General features: G+C 37.7%; 2 protein-coding genes and 3 pseudogenes across 3 annotated transcripts; all 5 read right to left on the reverse strand.

The window, feature by feature from the left end:
• LOC107621092 overlaps positions 1 to 18923 on the reverse strand; it is a 29750-nt pseudogene extending 10827 nt beyond the window's left edge.
• Positions 10406 to 11040, reverse strand: LOC107622927 (annotated as a pseudogene).
• On the reverse strand, positions 10533 to 13585 carry LOC107622926 (pentatricopeptide repeat-containing protein At4g01400, mitochondrial-like). 2 transcript variants are annotated; one of them, XM_021112861.1, is made up of 2 exons: positions 12522 to 13585; positions 10617 to 12365 (listed from the first exon to the last, which is right to left on the reverse strand). In XM_021112861.1, the coding sequence occupies exons 1-2, from the start codon at positions 13283 to 13285 to the stop codon at positions 11906 to 11908; spliced, it is 1224 nt and encodes a 407-aa protein (XP_020968520.1). In that variant the 5' UTR covers positions 13286 to 13585; the 3' UTR covers positions 10617 to 11905. The 2 variants fall into 2 exon arrangements, with proteins under 2 accessions (XP_016180495.1, XP_020968520.1); XM_016325009.2 differs by having other exon boundaries at positions 10533 to 13585.
• LOC107622929 lies at positions 15538 to 16009 on the reverse strand (annotated as a pseudogene).
• Positions 21064 to 22121, reverse strand: LOC110268208. The gene is made up of 2 exons (XM_021114111.1): positions 21707 to 22121; positions 21064 to 21630 (listed from the first exon to the last, which is right to left on the reverse strand). Exons 1-2 carry the CDS (start codon positions 21731 to 21733, stop codon positions 21169 to 21171), a joined length of 489 nt encoding a protein of 162 aa, XP_020969770.1. The 5' UTR covers positions 21734 to 22121; the 3' UTR covers positions 21064 to 21168.

A 25106-nucleotide genomic window follows, 5' to 3' on the forward strand; every position in this document is an offset into this window, starting at 1 on the left:
TGGAGAGTTTCTTGGATCAGGCTTCTGTTATTCCCTCCTGGCTTGGTACTTGCCAACTTGGATAGGGCGTCTGCTCTGCTATTTAGATCCCGAGTTATGTGTTTGACCTCGGTTTCTGCAAAGCGCCCAAGATGTTCCAGAGTTTTTTCCAAGTATCTTTTCATATTTGGGTCCTTTGCCTGATACTCTCCACTTATCTGGGAGGTTATTACTTCCGAATCGCTGTATATCATCACTTTTGTAGCACCGACTTCTTCCGCCAGCTTCAATCTAGCAATCAAGGCTTCATACTCCGCCTGATTATTTGAAGCTGAGAATTCAAATTTGAGGGAAACCTCTATTTGGGTCCCTCTTTCGTCCACCAATATTATGCCTGCACCACTTCCTGTTTTGTTTGAGGATCCATCTACATAAAGTTCCCATGTAGTTGGTTTTTCCTCTTGGTCTCCCGCGTATTCCGCAATGAAGTCGGTAAGGCACTAGGCTTTGATCACCGTCCGAGTTTCATACTTCAAGTCAAACTCGGAGAGTTCTATTGCCCACTGAACCATTCTCCCTGCAACATCCGTCTTTTGGAGGATTTGCTTCATGGGTTGGTTCGTGCGAACTTTTATTGTGTGAGCTTGAAAGTAAGGCCGTAGCCTTCGTGAGGCTACTACTAAGGAGTAGGCAAACTTCTCTAGTTTGTGGTACCTTAGCTCAGGGCCTTGTAGAACTTTACTGATGAAATATACTGGGTGCTGTCCGACCTCGTCTTCTCTTATCAGGGCCGACGAGACGGCCTTGTCTGCTACAGATAAGTATAGGACGAGGTCTTCCCCAGCTATGGGTCGGGTCAGAATAGGAGGTTTGCTCAAGAATCTTTTGAAATTTTGGAATGCCTCCTCGCATTCCGGAGTCCATTCGAATTGACATCCCTTTCTCAATAAGGAGAACAGTGGAAGGGATTTTAGTGCTGATCCTGCCAAGAATCTGGAGAGGGCTGTAAGTCGGCCGTTCAGCTGCTGGACCTCTCTTAAACAGGTCGGGCTTTTCATCTCCAGGATAGCTCTACACTTGTCGGGATTAGCTTCAATCCCTCTTTGTGTTAGCATAAACCCTAGGAATTTTCCTGCCTCTACTGCGAAGGCACACTTTGAGGGATTTAGTCTCATCCCGTGTAACCTTATGGTGTCGAAGACTTGTGAGAGGTCTGCCAAGAGATTGACTTCTTTCTTGGTTTTTACCAGCATGTCGTCGATGTATACTTCCATTAGGCTTCCAAGGTGAGAGGCAAACACCTTATTCATCAGCCTCTGGTATGTGGCCCCTGCATTCTTTAATCCAAACGGCATGACCACGTAGCAAAAATTAGCTCTGGGCGTGATGAATGATGTTTTCTCCTGATCTGGCTCATACATCAGGATTTGGTTATACCCCGAGTAGGCGTCCATGAATGACAAGTATTGATACCCCGAGCTGGAGTCTACCAGGGTGTCAATACTTGGCAGTGGGTAAGGGTCCTTGGGACAGGCCTTATTTAAGTCGGTATAGTCGACACACATTCTCCATTTACCATTTTGTTTTTTGACTAGCACTACATTGGCTAGCCATGTTGGGTACTTGACTTCTCTGATGAAGCCGGCTTCTAGGAGCGCTTGTACTTGCTCTTCTACTATTAGGGCTCGTTCTGGGCCGAGCTTACGTCTTCTTTGTTGTACAGGTCGGGACCCCGGATAAACCGAGAGCTTATGGGACATGAGCTCGGGGTCTATTCCAGGCATGTCGGAGGCCTTCCAGGCGAAGAGATCGGAATTATCTCTTAGGAGCTTAGTCAACCCTTGTTTTAGGGTTTCCCCTAGGTTGGCCCCTATGTGGGTATCTTTTTCCTCCTCTTCGCCGACCTGTATCTCCTCGGTTTTTCCTCCCGGTTGTGGACGTAGCTCCTCTTTGGCCCTTGTGCCTCCGAGCTCTACTGTGTGAACTTCTCTGCCTTTTCCTCTCAGGTTTAGGCTTTCATTATAGCACTTCCTTGCCAATTTCTGATCTCCCCTTACCGTTGCTATCCCCGCTAAGGTCGGGAATTTCATACAAAGGTGAGGAGTGGATACCACCGCTCCGAGTCGATTAAGGGTAGCTCTGCCAATTAAAGCATTATATGCTGACCCTACATCGATGACTATGAAGTCTATGCTCAGAGTTTTTGATTTTTCCCCTTTTCCAAAGGTGGTGTGGAGGGGCAAAAATCCTAGTGGCTTTATTGGCGTGTCGCCTAGTCCGTATAAGGTGTCGGGGTAGGCTCTTAATTCTTTCTCATCCAACCCTAGTTTGTCGAAAGCGGGCTTAAAAAGAATGTCCGCTGAGCTTCATTGGTCTACTAGGGTTCTGTGGAGATGAGCATTTGCTAGGATCATAGTTATTACCACTGGATCATCGTGTCCAGGGATTATTCCTTGCCCATCTTCTTTTGTGAATGAAATGGTTGGGAGTCGGATGACTCTCTTCCGACTTGGTAGACTCTCTTGAGGTGTCTTTTGCGAGAGGATTTGGTGAGTCCTCCTCCCGCGAACCCCCCTGAGATCATATGGATATGTCTCTCCGGAGTCTGCGGTGGTGGGTCTCTTCTATCCATATCATCTCGCTTTCTCTTCCCATGACTGTCCGACCTTTCTATGAGATATCTGTCAAGCCGACCTTCCCTCGCCAGCTTTTCTATCACATTTTTGAGGTCGTAACAGTCGTTTGTGGAGTGACCATATATTTTATGGTACTCACAGTAGTCGCTGCGGTTCCCCCCTTTTTTATTTTTAATGGGTCTGTGGGGTGGCAGCCTTTCGGTGTTACAAATCTCTCTGTATACATCCACTATAGAAACCTTCAGAGGAGTATAAGAGTGATATTTTCTCGGTCTATCGAGGCCGAGTTCTTCCTTCTTCTTGGTTTCCCTCTCTCTCTCTTTTGTTGAGGGAGGGTGTCCAGATCGCCAACTCAGGTCTCTTAACTTAGCATTTTCCTCCATGTTGATGTACTTTTCAGCTCTTTCCTGTACATCACTTAGAGAGATGGGATGTCTTTTGGATATGGACTGTGAGAAGGGACCTTCTCTGAGCCCATTGACTAACCCCATTATGACTGCCTCGGTAGGCAGGTCTTGAATCTCTAAACATGCTTTGTTGAACCTTTCCATATAGGCTCGTAAGGTTTCTCCGACCTCCTGTTTTATTCCCAGGAGGCTTGGTGCATGTTTTACTTTGTCTTTCTGGATAGAGAACCTCATCAAGAATTTCCTTGAGAGGTCTTCGAAACTAGTAACCGACCTCGGGGGGAGGCTGTCGAACCACTTCATCGCTGCTTTTGACAAGGTTGTCGGAAAAGCTTTGCATCGCGTAGCATCAGAAGCATCAGCCAGATACATCCGACTTTTAAAGTTGCTCAGATGATGCTTTGGATCAGTGGTTCCGTCGTAGAGGTCCATATCGGGGCTTCTAAAGTTTCTCGGAACTTTTGCCCTCATTATGTCCTCACTAAAAGGATCTTCCCCTCCTAGGGGCAATTCTTCTCTACTATCATGGGAGTTCCGACCTTTGAGAGAGGATTCTAACTTTAAGAGTTTTTTCTCTAACACTTTTCGTCGATCCATCTCCTCTCTTAGGTGCTTTTCTATCTCCCTTTGTCGCTCCCGTTCCTGTTCTAGTTGTTCCAAACGACTTTGGTGGACATGAACTAATCCCATAAGCTCAGTTGCGTGGGACTGTCCGTCTTTCTCTGACTCACGGCCTTCAGAGGAATTCACCTTTGGGGTTTTGACTCCGGAGGTTCCTTCTTTGTGTTGATCGTGGGTTTCCTGATGGAGGGTTAGGTCCGCGTCATTATTTCCGGTATCCAGATTCTCTTGTTCAGAATCTGTTTCCACATGACCCTCCTCAGGGGATCTGTCTGCCATCACTGGTTGATCTCTCGGGTCCCCGGCAACGGCGCCAATGTTACGGTGGGTAACCGGAGATTAATGGGCTGGATGGTGTTGGTTGGCCCAGACGTACGAAGGAGGAGGCTTTCAGGTGGGTCTGCAACTCGGTGCACTCTGTCCAACCTGTACGCAGTTCCTTCTTTGTGTTGATCGTGGGTTTCCTGATGGAGGGTTAGGTCCGCGTCATTATTTCCGGTATCCAGATTCTCTTGTTCAGAATCTGTTTCCACATGACCCTCCTCAGGGGATCTGTCTGCCATCACTGGTTGATCTCTCGGGTCCCCGGCAACGGCGCCAATGTTACGGTGGGTAACCGGAGATTAATGGGCTGGATGGTGTTGGTTGGCCCAGACGTACGAAGGAGGAGGCTTTCAGGTGGGTCTTTTTATTATCTTTGTTCTTTTTGTTCTTAGCTTGGACGAGTGTTACTAATTTTGTAAGCATGTGTGGAGTTTTTTAAAGAATATATGAAGTTTTGTCTCTAATGGGTAAATACAAAAAATAAATTGGGACAATTCTGTAAATATTTAAGGCAACTCCATCAAATATAACTCTCATAAAAATATGCATCAAATACTTTGTCCTCGTAAGTATATCACATGGATATATATGGTTCTTGTAATCTTGTCATTATTGACACTAGTTCCACAAACATTGGTGATAAATGAGGGAGAAAAAGAAAAAGAATAACTACTGACCTCTACTAAGTAGTTAGGTTTATAAAGTTCCTTCTCTTCTGGCTCTTTCTTATGCATTATTTTAGACTTTCCTAAACTTCAAAACATGTATTCGATCAACCCTGAATCTCTGGCATTCCAAATGCTGATCCGTTATTCCATTCCTGAGAAATTAAAGTTTCTGTGAGATGTTACATCCGAATTCCAAATAGCCCATAAATTATTTTTAATAACAAAAACAATTGCCAATTTTCAGGAAGCTTCCATGTTAAAGCATTTTTAGAACCATCCATTATTACAAGTTCTAGCTCTGGCAAACTCCAATGTCACATGAGCAGAATCTGCCTATTTCAGCCACTAGCCAACTACCTCTATACTTATAGGAGAACGCTGCACGACTTCTCTAGTAGTTCGATATCCACGGGAACACCTTCAGTCCTTCACTAATGCAAGTAGGCCCATCAATCAAATTACGCTAGTCAAGAAGACAAGAATATCTGCCTTGAGCCACATTGTCCTTTGCAGCACCTTGTGGCCTTTCCAAAGTGCTAACTCCTCATGTTGCATGTTGGAGTACCTTTACTGAGGACAGCTTGCCCTAAGACGTCCAAATGTCTCCCTCTCATGATCCTGAAATTACCGTTGTTGAGCTGAAGGCCACCAAGCTTATTACATTTTGTTCTGCATTATAATGAGTTCATGCAACTTTATAATTAAATCATAAGCATGTCTGCACTTCACAGATAGAGTTTAAACTCATTTTCAACTAAAAATGAAGCTGATCCAATATGGGGGACAAAAACTGCATTAAGATGCTCTTGGATTGGCTCGTATTTTCTAATTAAGTAGTTCTCCAAACCAATGCCAACATCCACTATTCTAGTATGACCTTTTATTTCAATTTTGAGAACTTGCTCCAAAATATCTCTGCTCCTCACACCATCGTCCACTTCACATATTAAAGGTATTATGATCGCCTAGGTATCCATATGAGGAGCTTCTCCATGCTCAAGCAATTTGGTTAGAATTTCACAAGCTTCTTCAATCTTACCAACATTGCAGAAATACCTTACTAGGCCATGAATAACAACAGAATATGGAGAAAAACTTTTAGAGAGCATCTCCTTCATGTAGTTATTTGCCTCATTAAGCATTCTTTTGTCACATAACCCACCAACCAAAGTTCGATATGACACAACATTAAGCAAGCTCCCATTTATTTTTTATCCATTTTTATTCTTCTTTATTATTTTTTTTTGTAGTTTTTTAATACATCATTGTTCTAAAAATTTATTACCATATTATTACCATTTTCAAATTGTTTATATCGATATCATTTTTTTGTCGAATTAGGCATCTCTAGTCAACAAGCAAAAAAAAAAAAAATATAAAATGCTACCATAGTAAAAAAGTGATATTAAGATAAATAATTTTAAAAAATGTGATATTTTGATAATAAATTTTTAAACGATGACATATTAAATAGAGTTTTTTATTTTTTTTCATAAAATTTTTCAAAATATAAAAAATAAAGATAAGAAATAGAATGAGATAAAATAAAAGATGTAAGAGAAGGAGAAGAAAATGACCCAAAAAAAAAAAAGAGAGAAAGAAAATAATACAAAAAAAATGAAGAGGAGAAAAAGAAAAAAACATGTAAACACAGTTGAAAAACTATGGATATGAAAAATCTTAGTTCTGAAAACTGAATCGAATTGTTCGATTTAACCGAGTTAATTAGAAACCGATCATTCGGTTAGTTCGAGTGATGATGAAAACTGCGTTGCAAAAAATTGGTCTAAGAATCGGCTGAATCGGTGATTACCAATGAATTGCTGAAATCGATCGAATTTTTTTTATCAATAAAACTCCACATCTAAGTGATTTAACCAATCAAGTTTAATCAAATTCATTAGATTCACGGGATCCTTCTTCATGCTTTCTTCTCCTTCTTCTTTTTCTTCATCACGCGTGACGCTACGTCTGCTTCTTGGATCTATTTGGTTGAACTTAGGATAACAATAATAATCGTAGCAAATTGTTTTTTGAGAGTGACGGATACAACGCCGTTTTGAATTTCAAAAAAAAAATTCAGAAATGCCCAATACCCAACCCACCCGCGTCGCGTGTGGAAGCTCTGCTCGTCCCGGTTCCTCTCCTGTCATCGCAGGAAGGTCTGCGTGAGCTCGGGGCGTCGCCGTCGCGAAGGGTTGGTCGGTCGTGGTCTCTTCGAGCTCTCTCTCTCTCCCTGTCTTTGTCCGAGCTCAACGTCCCTCTTCGATCTCTCTCTCGCTCTCTGTCCGAGCTCTCTTTGGTTCCTCCATTGCCGTCAGTTCCCATTCCTCCGTCGCCGTCACTTCCTTTCCTCTCTCGCCGCTGGTAAGCACTGCTGCTTGAAATTATTTTTGCTTGTTTTGTACTTTTGTTAATAATACTGAGTTGCTGATTGTGTTAATACCTTTGTTAATAAGACTAGGTTTACTGATTATCTGCTTCTGAGTTGCTGAGTTAATAGTAGTTAATACTGATTTTGTTAATTTTTGCTTGTTCTGAGTTGCTGTTTTTCTGAAATAATAATTGAATTGAATGATTCTGTTGAACTTTTCTTGATACTCCAGTTATACACAACTATTAAGATTGTTGCTTCTTAACTTTGTCGAACTTGTGATTCACTGAGATGAAATTTTATTTGTATTCCTTTTTTCTGAAGCACAACAAATCTTTCATTTTAAGGCTCCTGCATTTTGACTTTGTAATCAACTATCATGGAATATTACGTGTTGGAAGTTAGCTTTTGCTCTTTCATATTAGTTAAGGCTAATATTAATATATTATCCTTCTAAATGTTTATTCCATTGCTGAATTGCCACAATGCATACATGATATATCTTTTGTTTATTAAATCTACAGGTCTTGTAGCAGAAGATATGTTTTATTTAATTGAATGTGAGGGTGCCTTGATGAAGATATTTATGCTCGTGATAGAATAGAAGTGTTTTTATTTCTGAAATCTCACTCTTTTGATGGATTGTTTAACACCTCAAAGCTCAGATATAGTTGTTCAATTCTAGATTCAAGCTTCTTTAAGCTTTTCTGTTACTGGAACAACGAACAGAGTTTTTCAAAATACATGTATTTGTATCACTATATGTAATCATTGGAAAAAATTAGGGGTTGATTGTTGATTATTGTTTTTGTTCTGCTTCAATTATTGTTGATTGTTGTTAACTTTCTTACTTAATTTTGTACTATTATTTTGATTCTGTGTTAATATTTTAGTTGTTGCCTTTTGATTAGAAATCTGATTAAAAATTTTTTGTTTTAAAGATGAAACATTATGCATTTTAAAATTATATATTAAATTTTTAATAATTTCATTTATATTTAATTAATCCGGTTTAATTACAGTTTGCTTCGGTTAGACTATTAAATCATTAAACTAGTCACTCGACCGATTCATTAACTGGTTCGGTTCTCGCAACCTTGGTTTTAACCCATAAAACCAAAGATAAATATCACTTGTGTTGTTCTCTTCTTTTCAGTGAGTTATCCTTTGTTCTGACCAAAGCTTCAAATTTGGTGTCCCCAAGGATCTTCAATTCAGTTTTCAATCCATGCCACCATTCCAACACCATCAGGTTACACTCTCAGTTGAACTCTCACTCATTCCAACAATGCCGTCGCCTCTACCAAAAGAAATGATAACTTCCACTCTCCATTGGTAACTAACTAATTAACTATTTTCTTCACTCTTCATTCTTCACTACCTTCTCTTTAAGTTCTTCACCCTTGTTTGTTTGTTTGTTTCTATGTGTGCTTATGTATCTTGAATATGTTGAACAGTTGATTATTAGAGTAAATTTGGAAATTTGATACATTTGTAATTAAATAAATCTGGTAATAAATTGTATAATTGACTTATGAATATTCCAAAACTTACAAAGTGATAGATATTATGAAACAAACAAAGTATCATCTAAATATATCTCAATAAGTTGAGAGTACAATACAGTAAGCTTGCTTTTTCAAGCAAATTGGTCACCTTAAAAGATTCAAATTTCTATGCTAATAGTGTATCAAAGCTGATCTCTATGATATATATACAAAGCAAAAATTGTAATACAAGGTGGTGTCTTCCATCTTCTCTTTTTCTGCTTCATATTCTGAAGTTAGCAATTGTGTGTGATCAAACTTAGATTGGCAAGAACGCAAGCAGGGTGACGGCCGATATCATGGGGATTGGACAAGCAACTATGATGTATCATTGCAAGACCTGCAGTTACAGGATTTGATTGATGATAATGAGCAACACAAGGATGCACAACTATTCATCAAACTCAACATTCAAAAGGTGGTTCCAGAGTATTTCATTTTGATGTTTGAGTAGCAACTTAGATTCAAATTTGTTACTGACATGGTATTGAAATATGTTTACTTATGTGTTCATACATTGACCTAGAATTCATGCTCCAAAATTTTCAAATTTAGTCTGATTAGTCACTTGTCAATGCTTGTGCATGGTAATGCCAGCATGCAAGCTTTGGCTTATCAGTGGATGGAAGAGTTATGATATCATTCATTAGAAAGTGTGGCACCTGTATGTTCACAATGTGGCATTCTCTTTCTTTTTTCTTTTTTTTTTCCACTCAGATTATTATGCATGGATCATTGTTGGTTGTTATATTTTTTCTGCAGTATCTTTGATATTTTGAATTTGATCTCTACCCTCTTCTCCTTCCTTTCTAGTATTTGAGAGAGTTATAATAGAGTTTGGAGATATAATATTAATGTACTTCTTCTTATAAACTTAAAATTTTGGAAGAAGTAGTTCATGACATGGTATCAAAACTTCTATGATCTAAAGGTTTAGTCATTTAAATCCATTGAGTTTCATCATCTTTGCGACTCCCTTTATGCATATAAATTTGAAAAGCTTGTTTTGGTTTTTCCTTCTTTGCAATTCCAAAACTTAGTAAAACTTTTCAAAAGAATATAAGATTTTATTGTCAACTATAGGTATTATCTATGTTGTGACATACTATGCTTTGAATGGATACAGCTTTTACCACCATTATATATAAAGATTAAGGAGGATTGAAAACAATACATATAAGTTCTTATTTTAGAAGCTTTAATTTCTTTTTTCACGTATTAATTTGCAGGATACTTGCTCTGAGTTGTGTCAGAAATCTGAGGGTACAATACTATGTAAGCACCTCCAATTTTCAAAAAGATAAGATTGAAAACTTAACAATGAGGCCACTGTTTATTGCTTTTCAAATTTTCTTACCTTTTTTATTGCTATCATACATACAAGAGGCACCAAGTAAAATATTCAACTAAAACTAATGAAAATTTGTTTTGGTTTTTCAGTTTCAAGTGGACAAAGTCAGGCCTATGTTGATAAAAAGTGGTTCTCTAGATTACTGGAACTGAAGAAAAAAAAAAGAAAACTCATAATTTATACAGCATGGAAATTAGAAGTTCCTTGTACATAATAATAGTCAATTTGCAAATAGATTGTATGTATAAGTAATGACTCATCAACAAAATAATATCACACTTCAATTAAATTTTGCATATTCATACTTACAGAAGGTGAATATCATACTCTAAATCCTTACATTTCGCCATGAACATTTTACTCAGAGTCATTATAGTGAGTCAGCATACTTGAGACCGAAATTAACTTCATATAATCTAAATTCTACATTTCAAATGGCACTCAAGTTTATGCTATATGAACTTTTATCCAAGGAGGAGATATTATTGGTTTGCTCTCTTCATATAAAAAATGTTAATAACTTCAAATTCTCAATCATTGTCACCACCACAAAAAAATATGTAAACAATTTCAATGTCCATCCATATTGATTACCAGATGAGCTTTTAGAGAACATGATCCGCAAGGAAGAATAAGTAATCCTAGCAAAGAATCATTGTTCAATATAGATATTCTACTTTCATCCCTCAATAAGGAATACCCTATTTTATGCAATTCCAATGAGTCTATAGAGAAGTAATCTCCACATCTGCACTGATAAAACAGTTCCAATGCTTCTCCGTCATCTTCAGCCATCATATCCTCTAAGCTTAAATCTTCTGCAACATCAACAGCCTAGACATCACGCCTTGAACTTCGAAGCTCATTATCATAAAATAAACAAGAGCTTGAATCGCCAAGAACTTCCTACGCCTTTTGTACTTTGAGAAATCTATCTCCACTAGTTTGATTGCTGCCGGATGCATCAGAAGATTTCAATAGCTTATCAGGATGTAAACTGAGTATGGCGGAGCAGTAACTAGCACGGATTTCTTCATAACTTGAATCTTCCTTGACGTTGAGAACCTCATAATGCGTTTCATGAATGACATTCTTGTCTAGAAGCATTGTTACTTGTTAGACATTAATTTTTATTCAAAAAGGCAAGGTTCTGCATTCAAGAGAGAAACATCACCAACAAGGAAAATGACATATTATTATCATTATCATGTATGAAAAACTACTATAATTACAATACGACTGCTCAAACCATATCAAATAAATTCTTTGGTTTGGAATTCTTTTTTATGCATCATTTCCGGCTTCCCTAAACTTCAAAACATGTATTCGATCAACCTGAATTCCTGGCATTCCAAATGCTGGTCTGTTCTTCCATTCCTGAGGAATTGAAGTTGCCGATGTGACATCCAAATTCCAAATAGCCCATAAATTGTTTTCAATAACAAAAACAATTGGCGATTTCCATGAAGCTTCCATGTTAAGGCATTTTTAGAACTGTCCATTATTACAAGTTCTAGCTTCGACAAACACTAATGTCACATGAGCAGAATCTGCCTACTTCAGCCACTAGCCAACTACCTCTATACTTACAGGAGAATGCTGCACGGCTTCTCCAGGAGTCCAGTATCCACGGGAATACATTCACTAATGCAGGTAGGCCCAACAATCAAATTACGCTAGTCAAGAAGAAAAGAACATCTGCCTTGAGCCACATTGTCCTCTACAGTACCTTGTAGCCTTTCCAAAGTGCTCACTCCTCATGTTGCATGTTGGGGCACCCTTACTGAGGATAGCTTGTCCTAAGTCGTCCAAATGTCTCCCTCTCATGAATCTGAAATTGCCTTTGCTGAGCTGAAGGCCATCAAGCTGACTACATTTTGTTCTGGTTCATGCATCTTTGCAATTAAATAATAAGCGTGTCTGCACTCCACAGATAGAGTTTAAACCCATTTTCAACTAAAAATGAAGCTGGTCCAACATGGGGGACAAAAACCTGCATTAAGATGCTCTTGGATTGGCTCGTATCTTCCTAATTAAGTAGTTCTCCAAACCAATGCCAGCATCCACTATTCTAGTATGACCTGTTATTTCAATCTTGAGAACTTGCTCCAAAACATCCCTGTGCCTCACACCATCGTCCACTTCACATATTAAAGGTATTATGATCGCCCAGGTATCCATATGAGAAGCTTCCCCATGCTCAAGCGATTTGGTTAGAACTCCACAAGCTTCCTTAATCTTACCAACATTGCAGAAACCCTTTACTAGGCCATGAATAACAGCAAAATGCGGAGAAAAACCTTTAGACAGCATCTCCTTCATATAGTTATTTGCCTCATCAAGCATTCCTTTGTCACATAACCCACCAACCAAAGTTCGATATGACACAATATTAGGCAAGCACCCATTGTTCTGCATATCAACAATAACTTTACAAGCATCATGGGCGCGCCCTTCCCTGCAGAACCCCAATATAACAGTATTATAATGAACTATGTCAGGATTGCACCTTTTGATCTTCATCCTACAAAGAAGCTTGTAAGCTTCTCTAAGCTTCTTCTTCCTACACAAACTGTTCAACAAAGTGGTGTAAGTCAAAGAATCAGGAACAAACCTTTTGTTCAACATATCCTCCAACAAATCCATAGCTCCATTCACTTGACTCTTCATACACATCGCTTGCATCAGAATCCGGTAACACTCGATATCAGGAACAATATCTCTCTTAAACATTTTGTTGAACTGGTGGTAGGCAATGCTAACATCTCCATTCAAACAGAAAGCCCGCATGAAAATATTGTAGGACTGAGTATTGGGTGACACACCGTGCCTATGAGCATCCCTGAAGAGATCGAATGCAGGTCGAACAAAGTTGCGGTGGGATACAAGAATCGCAAGAATGCGGTTGAGGTCTTTGGGCAAAGGCTTGAAACCGTATTGAAGCATAGTGTAGAAGGTTTTGAGGGCCTTATCAAGTAAATCAGCTTCACCATAGACTCTGATCAAGTAGGAGAACAGGGTAGGAGTGATTGGATAGGATTCGGATTTGAGGCGGCGAACAAGGTCATCGACAAGGGAGAATTGCCTTGAGCGGCCCAATTTGAGGATGAGAATGAGATAGGTAGAGTAAGAATGGCGAAAGTTGGGATGGCGAGAGGCGCATTGGAAGATTTCTTTGGCGAGAAGAGGGTCCGATTGGGAAGCTATGAGCTTTTGGACTCTAGATGGAGACTCAAATGGGGAATTGGAGCGAGAAGAATAGAAAGATTGTTGGTTTGGGTTCTGTGAAAAATTGAAGGAGATGATGCGGTGAGAAGACAGGGTGATTAGGGTTTTGGTGGAACGGAGAAATGATCTGTGCAGACTCGGTGAGGTCATGGCGGTGGCTCAAGAAGGTGAGCTGGCGAGGGCAGGTCAATGCTAATTGTGGATTCGTGGTTAGTGTCCTTTGTTTCTGTTGAGGAGACATGGATATTGTGGGTGTTCGTAGCGCAATTTGGTTTGGCTTTTAGGAAAAAAAAATCCGATCCAATTGTAAAAAAATTAATTGGTTTGGTTTGGTTTGGTTTGATTTTTTTTTAGGCCAACCAAACTGAATTGAAATTGATTGATTTGATTCGATTTTTCGGTTTTTCACCAAGACCTTCATCAACTCCACCTTCAAGAATGCTGTCACTTTACTATTATCAAACTGCAGAAATATCACAAAAAAATAAAATAAGAACAGAGAATACTAAACTAAAATTAGAACTGCACAAACTAAAATTAGAACAACACTAAAATTAAAACAGCATAATTTGAAATCTCAAACCAAAAATTAAAATTAAATAATTGAAAAACAGCGACCACAAAAGTTAAGTTAAACGAGAGAACGTTAATAGGGTCGAAATAGTGTTTCTTTGACCTTGTTTAATAAAAGACTTTTAACATTCAACAAAGCATGATTTGCTTTGATTAGTGTCACTACCAAATAACAACGTACTAACACAATCACAATTAAAAACATAGTTATCAAATCCAAACCAACAATCAATCCAGTTAGAGTGCTTGGTTAATGGGTTACTGATTCAACCGTTAGATAACTAGTTAAGTCAATCATAATTAAATAATTATATATGATTTTATTTTTTTCTCATAATAAGTTATTTTTATTTTATTGCTTTTAAAATTGAATACCACTGAACTACTTTAGATGTCTCCCTGATCAACAAAGTATAAACTAAAGAGTGCATATAAATCTTAACAAGATTTTTAAATCAATATTTTAGAGTCAGACAAAAAATACAATAGAGATCAGTTCATGAGACAACACAAAACTCCAATGCACATTTTAAGTATTTATTACTAAAAGGTTGTGAGAATCGAATCGGTCAAGTGACAGATTCAATGATTCAATAGTACAACCGAGATCGAACCATAGTTGAATCGATTTAATTAAATATACAATCAAATTATTAAAAATTTAATATATAATTTCAAATATCTAAATTCTATTATTTCTAAACTAATAAAATTTAAAATTTTGTAATTTGACATAATAACTTATACGTATTTTATCATTAAAAATTCACAAAATAAAACATTTCTAAATAATTTCTAAGTTCTAATTAACTAATTAAGTAATCAGGGGCTCGTCCTTAAACGCTCCTTGCTAAGTAGGGAGTGCTGCACACATTGTTAGTTGGTTAAATCTGAACTCTTCATTTATTATATTTTATTTGAATGGTCTGGATTTAAAAAGGCAATCTGTTAATCAGGTTAACCACTTTTTTTTTTAAATTTAAACTTTTTTTGTAAGTTTTACATATTGGACTAAAGTCCAAAAAAAAGCATATGAATATTAATTATAACATGTCTGTACAAAAAATAAATTTTTGGGCTTTAGAATTAAAATAAATAATACATTTTCATAAAAAAAATTGAACAATAAGTTGTGTAATGATGTTTTTTGGCTTTACCAGGTAAGAGGATTAACTTACAATGATTTCAAGAAGGCAATGACGGTCATCAGACCAAGCTTAAAGAAAAGCAAGTGGAAAGAGTTGGAGCGCTGGAATGAGGAGTTTGGCTCTAATTGAACTTGCTTTTTAACTCATCCTCTGGTGCATCATCATGCATGAATGTTCATATAAACCTCTATTTACTTTAACTGAATCAAACATGACAAGGATATCAATTATCATAGTTGGTAGCTAAAATCATAATCAAATCAGCGTGCTGCTAATTTTATAAATGGCAACCCTAAAATGGAATAGATACCATTATTATTTCAAGCTTCATTTGTACATTTGTACAATTTGTACATCTTTCTAAGGACAATAAATTTGGTTTTTAGGCCTCCAAGGTTGCCCATTCGAGCATATGAACTTTGAAACGATTATAGTTGATTTTATTGTAAACGAAGCTAAAGTAAATTAAGCGTATTTTCTTTTGGCAATAAACAACTTTAATACTCGTTGATTCTTTATCTTTAGCATGTGCCTTTTTCCCATTCTTTTTTCGAGGAGCAAGTGTCCATTTAACAAAATTGATCATAAATATTTATTTCTGTTACAAGATGTGATTAAAGTGGTATTTTTAATTTCCATTTGTTCCTTGAGCATTTTTTTAATCGACGTACAATAATTATTTTATAATTTCTAGTATAGGAAATTCTTATAGCTCAGACCTGTCAACATATCCCATATACAAGGTGGATTAGATTAACCATTAATGCTTCTAGCGAGGTAACGATCTCCTGATTCTATATTGGCAGCTACCTTGCTAAAAACTCAGCTACCATTTTGTTAAGAAAAATGTACACAAGGCAGAGAAGTAAAAAACACAGATTGGCATGATTCAAACTCACTGTTTCAAAGAAAATAGTACTAAATTGTTCCAGCTACAAGAATGTAGCCATGATCATCGAAATGAAACTGAGATGGTGTATCACTTCATCTTAGCCTCTGTAAAGAGAACATGGCGGTTAACCCTTGGATCGTATTAGCGAAACTCGAGCTTCTCTGTGAACTGCCTTGGCTTCCTCTTCACATAGAAAAATCCAGTCCCAACAGCAGATACTAGTTTGACAAACATTTGAGCCTTCTTCTTCTTGTCCCTCATTCCTTATTCTAAACACAACGAAACCATTTACTTCAGTTTTTTTTCCCTCCTCTTCAAATAAGAATTTGATTTTAATGAAATATAAAACAGATTCACACTTGCATTTAATTATATCTCGTCACGTCAATAAAAAACAATTATCTTTTACACCTCCTATGTGAATGATAATCCAAAAAGAAGATTGTAATTATATGATTGAAAGGTGAAATAATTAATAATGCACATATTTGGTAAAATCTATTTTATTTTCAGATCCTTTCTTTCCCTCAAAGACTCTAACTCAAGAAGCACACTTTGGAAATTTGATACAGCAGCAACATAATACCTTTAAATACAATAATTTCCTATGATATCAATGTACAATAGATAATGAGTTCCACAAGATACCACATCAAATCTGAGTGTCTTGCGGGGAATATCATGAATTTTATTCTGTTTCCATCAAACACAGAGGCAAACGGTAATTTCTATTCTATTTTTTGTCTGCTTATTTTTCTTTCATAAATTAAAATTATTAAAGAAGGTTAATATGTTTATTATGATGACAATATAAACATGTTCTTAATGAGAAAATTACAAAAGCATGATTACCAAACGGTCAATCCCACTGAATACTCTATAAAATATGCTTAGAAATCATGGCTTCAAAAATTACAGATACAATGAAGCCGAACGAGAGAGAGAGAGAGACCTTAATTGTGTAAGATTCTTTTTTATGATTGTCTCAAGTTCTATAAATATCCCAAATACTCTTCTAACCTAATCTAAACTCATCAAAGACCTCAGAAGGTATCTAATAATCTGAAGTATATCAAATGACTTTTTTAAAAGTATTTAAGATTAATATTTAAAATAACTCCTCTTCAGATAACGATATTTTATTCTTTAACCATAGAAATTGTTTTAAAGGGCCTTTTGAACTATATGCTAACATATTCTGATAATAAAAGTTTAAAAGACTTGATAAATATTTATAGTTCACTTGCTTCAAAAAAAAATTCATTCAACCTCATTCTTATACCACATATCCAAAAATCAACAACTGAAATCAATAAGGCAACACCAAACCACACTAACAGCAGCTCTCAAAGGATAAATCCAATAAAAAAATTATTACCAACAGCACAACAGATTCAACATTAAATTAATTTAAATGCACTAAATATTCTTGAAGTTCATTTTTCTTTCTGTTTAATGAGTCTAACCAGCAAAATTCTAAAAATATGAGCGTACTGAAAAGAAAACCCAAAAAAAGAAAATCTTTTATTGGGAATTTAGGTAATTAAAATTCAAAAATGTAGCAGATTAGATCAGACTTCACTCAAACTTCAAAATTTAAAGAGAAAAAAAACAGAATAAGCAGAAATCAGTGAAAACAGCAGAATAATTTCAAAAAATCCATAACTAGCAATAATTTCAACAACACAAAATCAATTATTTGATTTACATTCACTAATTCACATTCAGAAATCAGTCAAATACTCAAATCACTAAACAGAGCATAAAAGGAATAACCGAAAAAGTGAAAGCAGTGCCACTAACCTTCGACGGACAGCAAGACGGCGAGTGGTGAGACTATGGCGAGCGGCGAGGGGCTATACGACGGCGAGCTGCTCCAAGCCTCGAACAGAGAAGCCAGCGAGGATGAGGATGACGTGCCGAGCTAGGAGACAGGGCCTGGGTTCGGGACAAGGGGAAGGACGGAGACGCGGAGGCGCCGACAACCCTGGACGGCGGCGGCAGAACCTTTGAAGAAGCTAGGGTTTAATTTTTGTTTGGGGATTTTTTGAGATCGTGAGAGTGAATAGGGGGATACTTGGAGCACAACCACAACGCAGCGAACGATGGCAGTTTCTCACTCCCTGTGGCGGTGGCCCCTGAGCACAATGGACGGCGGCGGCGCTGTCTCTCCTTACGGCGGTGGAGGATGCTATAACAGGGTTGAGAGTTCTTTTTTTATTTGAACATTACAGGGTTGAGAGTTGAGAGAGGGGTTTAGTTTTTTTTGTCTGTATTAAGTTGTTTGTTCGGCCCATAAGAATAAAAAAATTAATAATAATAAATAAATTTAATTTACCTAATAACTTTTGATAGCAGGTTACTTTTTAAGGAGTGCTGCACTCTCTACTTTATTTGGAGTGCATTAGCTTTCGCCGTAATCAGGAACAATACTTATCAATCAACAACAAAAATTTAGAATAAAAAAAAATTCAACAATAAAAAATATAAACTTACACAAAAACTCAAAACATCAGCAACTAAACTCACAACAAATTTCAATAGACTTCTAATAAGTATTCAACAAAAAAAACTGAGAATCCAAAAACAGAAAACTCAGCCTCCAAAGCCAAAAAATCAGAAAAATTAACCAAAAAATCCAAACCAAGCATCCAAACTAAATTCAAATTAACATTAGTAACAACCCCAATTCAGAATACAAAATTAACAACAACCATCAACCCCAATTCAGAAAATTAGCAACGACAAAAATTGAAGCGTGCTTACCGGCGACGAAGGAGGAAGGAGAAACAAGATACCCGACCATAGAAAAACTGGCCTATGCCCTAGTAATCACCGCAAGACGCTTAAGGCACTTTTTTTTAGAGCCATAAGATCATAGTACGAACAAATCAACCACTGTGGCAGGTGCTAAGCAGGCCCGACCTAGCAGGAAGACTGACCAAATTGTCTATCAAACTATCTGAGCATGACATAGAATACCAAGCTCGAGGAGCATTAAAGTCACAATCTTTGGCATATTTTGTAGCAAAATTTGCCAACGTCCCAGATGTTCACCCGGAGTGAGAACTATACGTGGACAGAGCTTCCAATGAAGGCGGAGGAGGAGTTGGAATCGTACTCCGAGATAACAACGGAGTAACGACCGAGCAATTAATAAAGTACATGTTCCCCGTCAGCAACAACCAGTCCGAATACGAAACACTCTTGGCCGGCTTACGTTTGGCAAAAAACTGTGGAATACAAAACATCAAGGTCTATTGCGACTCCCTGCTGGTGGTCCAACAGGTAAACGACATCTTCCAGGTACGCGAACCTTCATTAGAACAATATCATGCACACGTTAACAACTAATTACAACATTTAACAACTTCCAAATAACACATATTAATAGAAACGAAAATCATAGATATGACGTCTTGTCTAAATTAGCTACAACAAGAAAACAAGAAGATAGGACCACATTGTCACAGATAACACTAGAATATCATAGTACTTGTAACGACCTTGTTTTAAGCTTGTCACGGACGAAAGACTGGAGGACCCCATACTTTGCCTATTTGAAGCTCAGAGAAATACCTCAGGGAGAAATAAACCAAAAACTCTTCAGGAGAAAGGCCAGCTCCTTCACCATTATCGGCGACGACCTGTACCATAGAGGATTTTCAAGACCTCTACTCAAATGCCTAGGTGAAGAAGAAGCCGACCTCACCATAGCAGAAGCTCATGAGGGGATTTATGGTACACACATCGGAGGCCGAAGTCTCGCAGCAAAAATACTGAGAGCTGGATACTACTGGCTATCTTTAAAGAAAGATTGCCTAGAGAAAGTTCGCAGATGCGACAACTGTCAAAAGTTTGCCCCAATTATACACAACCCGGCCGAGATGTTGCACACAACAGAGGTTGGTTGGCCATTCAACATGTGGGGAATGGACATACTCGAGCCTTTCCCAATTTCAAAGGGTCAGGTAAAGTTCCTTCTAGTAGCAATAGACTACTTTACAAAATGGATAGAGGCTCAACCGCTGGCCAAGATAACAGTGGATAAGGTAAAACATTTCATTTGGAAATTTATAATATGCCGATATGGTACCTATGGATATTGTTACTGACAATGGTAGGCAATTCACAGATAGAAAAATAGCCTCCTTCTTATCTAATCTGAATATAAAACACCACTTTTCCTCGGTGGAGCACCCATAAACTAATGGGCTCGCCAAAGTAGTTAACAAAGTCATTTTGCAGGCACTTAAGAAAAAAGTAACATTAGCGAAAGGAGAGTGGGCCGAGCTAGTACCCGAGATACTTTGAGGATACAACACTACCCCGCAAAGCTCGATGAACGAAACACCTTTCAAATTGGCTTTTGGATCCGATGCCATGATCCCTGTAGAAATATCCCAAGGATCCATAAGGATAAACTACTTCAACGACGTCGTGAACAACGAAACAAGACAAGCCGAATTGGACATAATAGAAGAAGTAAGAGACGAGGAAAAGATCAGAAATGAAGCAATACAACAAATGATACGGAACAAATACAACAAAAGGGTCAGACCACGAACACTACAACAAGGAGACCTAGTCCTTAGACGCCTAGAGGATGTTCGAAAACCACCAGGACAGGGGAAGCTCGCTGCCAACTGGGAAGGTCCCTTCCGAATTGCCAAAGTATATGGCCGAGGATCATACTCGCTCCAAAGCCTAGAAGGAGCCGACCTACCAAACACATGGAACATTTCTTCATTGCGGCTTTATTATACCTAGTCGCTCATTAACGCTTGAAGCTCGGACGGTACTCTTTTTCCTACCACCGAGGTTTTTATCCCTAAGGAGGGTTTTACTCGAGGAGGTTTTAACGAGGCCGACCACTTCAAAAGCATGACAGATGTAATCCAGTTTTATGAATTACCATTTCAAGTTATGAAAATTGTGCATTCCATCGCATACATTCTAACCGACTACAACGAACACCAATACTTTCTAAACCACAAAAGTCGGAACAAAAAGCTACATACAATATCAATACAAACTTTTATTCACGAATTGTTTTTCAGAACTCGGAATAAAAGTCGACATTCACTCACAAATCAACAAACAATCACAACCGTATCAAGCGGTCTCAAAATCTAGACTTCCCCTCCTGGATCACCATCAACTTAATTTGCCGTTTCCAACTTTCCCAGAAAAAATAGAACTAACAACCGCTAACGCTAAGCACTCAAGGCGAGAAAAATACTCATGACAAATCATACTTTTTTAAATTTGCTTGCCAAAATGCAAATTAAACATAAACTGTCAAACAAGTTTTTCAAAAACACTAGCAAAACAAAACAGATCAAGTCAGGGGTTAAACCTACAAACTCCCAAGGTCACTACAATAAGTACACAACTATATAAACCATTCAGATAAAATACTACTTTCTAGCTTCAGCAACATTCTCTCCCTCAGCTTCATCGGGATCATCATTAACAAACTTCCCTCCGACCACTATCTTGGTCACATCTAACCTTGAAACGTCGAAATTCGGAGAAAAAAATAGAGACTTGACTAATACACCGATCAAAGCCCGCAGCAAACATCTCCATACTTTGACCTCAAGCTCACGAACTCGAGCCACCATCTTATCTTTCTCCACTTCAGCCTGGGACACCTGACTCTGCAAAACACGAATCTGTTCACGAAGGGTCTCTATTTCCTCCTCCTGGTCCTTTGCTTTCTTCATTTTCTCGGCGATAACACCGTCCCTCTTAGAAAGCTCTTTTTCTTTTTCAGCAGCAGTCTTCTCCAACAAAGCAATCTTGTCCATGTACTCCTTCTCACCGGCACCCAACAACTCAGTAGTATGACCTATACACAACATCCTAGCAGCAATTACCTACAAAAACAAATAAACAAAAATGTGACAAACAAATACGAAATACAAAGAAAAACAACAAATACCAAGAGCATACCTGCATATATTGACCAACAGCTTCCATACCAGCACCATTAAGCAAGTCAACGTCACCAGGAAACTGACCAACCTTGTCAACCAGCTCAAAAATAGGAAACTAGTCACTCCATACAAATCTCGAGTTTGAACCACGGGCAAAGCCATGCAGCCGAATCTGTTTCGGCCTTTCATGCTGAATAATAGCTCCTTGAGCAGCCTCAGCAGATACCACCTCCAAGGACTTATCAGACTCAGCCCTTTTTTTGTTTCACACCCTGAGAACTAGATTGAGCAGCTTCAGTTATAAAAGTCCTACTGGAACCGCCTTTGTCACCCCTTTTCTGCTCCAAAAATGTTCTCATACGAGAAGAAGAAAGATTCGAAACTCTGCCACCTGAAAAAATAAAAACAAGCAGCATAAGACCAATAATTAATCAAAATATAGGAAACAAACAATCAGGGGCTACCTATATATCTCGACAGAGAATCTTTGTCATCCTCAAATTTCAAAAGATCAGGAATAGATAACAACTTCCCAGACGCAAAGCACTCAACAAGATAATCTAATATTAAATCCTCCTCTGAAGTCCTCCTAACAGCCTTAAGAACTTGCATAGGTTCAGAACACCAATATAAAGGAAACCTCTCAGCCAGTTCATCATCTAAGTAGAACGGGTACTCAGTCTCTATTGAGCGAACTTTCACAAATAACTCTTTAAAATTTTTAAAAGATGATTTATACAGAACAAACAAGGAATGCCCAGGATAACTGCTTAGGTTCACCCACAAGCCCTTCTTCACGCCTTTCGATTGAAACAGGGAAAAGAATAGATTTAATGTAGGCTCCACTTCAAGAAAGCTAAAAAAACACTCAAATGCACAAAGAAATGCCCACGAATTGGGGTGCAACTGCGACAGAGCGCAGTTAAGCTGCATCAGCACATCGCATTCGAAACTCGTAAAGGGAAACTTCACCTGAAGTTCATTCAGAACGGAACTATAAAAGTAAAAATACGACCAGTCACCTCTCCTCTCACAAACCCTCTCCTCACCACTGCAAGGGAGAAACTCAACACCTATACGAGCACCCCTCCTAATACAGTTAACAGTATCCAAAACAGACAAAGATTCTACACTATGAAACAAAGAAGCACGATATTTTACATCTGCATGTACCCAATGGTACCAGTCATCTTTTACTTCCACAACCTTATCTTTCTTCATAATGAACAGGCAAACAGTAAAAGAAAAGAGAGGGGGATGAGAATGTACCTCTGGAAGACATCTTCAGCAGTAAATAGGGAAAAAGACAAGTCTTTCTTTCAGTAAGAGAAGGTAATAACCACGCATCCCTACTACCACACGATCAAATACAACAAACCGCATGATCAAAAAGACTCGTCATTCAAACCAATAGACCAGATTCATCATAGGGAACTCAACAGACAAACGTTTATTACAAACAATTTTCGAGACACGCAATAATAAAAAAGTGCCACGTAAGCAAATTGAGCATGGTGGCTTAAAAGATGCAACCGAGCTATACCACTCATGAACCTACAACAAGCTTAACTCACTTCCGTGACACCCAAAGTAAGTCAAACTTGGGGACTGTGATCCGTCCCTATAAGCTCGGACTCTAACGTCATAAGCTCGGTTTGACCAACTGCACAATGAGGCGAAAAATCAGGGAGCCATATCTCGGAACCAACAAACCACCACACCCTGATCTTCAGGATACAGACTCACAAAACCATTACACTACCTCCTTAAATACGGGTCAAGTCCGATCAATAGCACATACTCAAAACTCACTGCTCATAATAATCGTTCTTAAGTTATATTTCCTACACCAAAACTAACTTAAGCATCGGAGTCCCTTTTGCAGGTACTTCCCACTACTCGGATGAGGCTCGCACTGGTGGTATAAACCTCAGCAGGAGTAGCCACGCAAGAACCCTTGTAGCCATCTCCGACCAATACCTCGGCCTGAGCATCAGACAGGAACAACATTAATGGCAGAACCAAGGGTAAGGAGGAGGCTTACCTCAATTGATGCGACGGCAGAACAATGACAACAATGGAAGGTCAAGGCTGAGAGATAGAGGCGCAAAGCAGAGTGAAGACGAGCATCGGCAAGCCACCGACGAGCTTCAGTAAGAACAGAAGAGAACCCAAAAAGAGATACTCCGGTGGAGACTAGTTGAGTCAATAGCACGGCAGCAACAGGTTGAGTCGTTGAGGCAGAGAGATAGAGGCGCGAATCAGAGTGAAGAGGAGAAGAGGATTCAAGTTTTCAACGAGGTCCGGCGAGCCACCGACGAAGTCTGGTGGGAGGCAGAGGAGAAGAGCTGTTGACGGCGGCGTGAAGAGAGATGGAAGAGGCATAAGGTTGAGGTTGAGGTTGAGGGTTGAATGCTGAAGGGATTAGGGAATTAAGGATTAAATGGAATTAAGGGTCTTTTAAATTTGGTTTTAGTTTTGGTTTTGATTAACCGTTAAAAATTGGTTTTTTAAATTTGGTTTTGGTTAACTAATGTTAAATAATAGGTGGAAACTTAGATACAGTTAACTTCATGTCACATAAAGTTGATAATTAAAAGTCGTTAGATGAAAATTTAATCAAATAATTTAAATCATTTAACAGCTCTCAGCTATCAACTTTAGGTAAAGTTGAATGCTGAGTTTTCACCTAAATAATATGGTTATAATTTTTAAAATGATTTTGTTAAAGTGGTTAATCAAAATATGGTTATAATTTTTGGAAAAGTATAGATAGACAATCAGAATACTAAACAATGTAAACAATGAATATATCAGATGTTTAATTCAATAGGTATGCAGATGATTATGTTCATTATTTTTAATTGAATGATTATTTCTTTTGATTCAATTTACCATGCACAGTTCAGAATAGCTCGATGTTCAATTCACTCGGTGTGCAGATAGTTATCCTAATGTTAAGGTTTATAAGATAATTTAGGAATGGAGTATTTTTTTACTTTATTCTGTCAATTCTAGAACCTATTATTCACATTGTTTACAAAAGTCACTATTTACTTAGCAAAACCCATAATTTTTTAATCGATTAACTATATTTTAGTTTTTTATTATACACCTCTAGAGACAACGTAATTTGATACTCCAAACTTATATGAAATTTTAGTGCTCTTCAATTAAAGAAAGAGAAAAAATTTGTATATAAAGTTTTAGTATTCTCTAATTAAAAAAAGAAAAAAATCAGCATTAAATTATTAAAAAGAGAGAGAATAATCAGCATTAAAATTTAATTCTGTTTAGGCTAAAATTTTTTTTGTTTTAATTTGAATTTATTTTATTTTTAAATTGATATTAAATTATTATAAAATTATGACAAAAATAAAAAATAAAAATTTAAAAGAATTAAAAGACAAAATATT

This window comes from Arachis ipaensis, chromosome B10, assembly GCF_000816755.2.
Source record: "Arachis ipaensis cultivar K30076 chromosome B10, Araip1.1, whole genome shotgun sequence".
Taxonomy (NCBI): domain Eukaryota; kingdom Viridiplantae; phylum Streptophyta; class Magnoliopsida; order Fabales; family Fabaceae; genus Arachis; species Arachis ipaensis.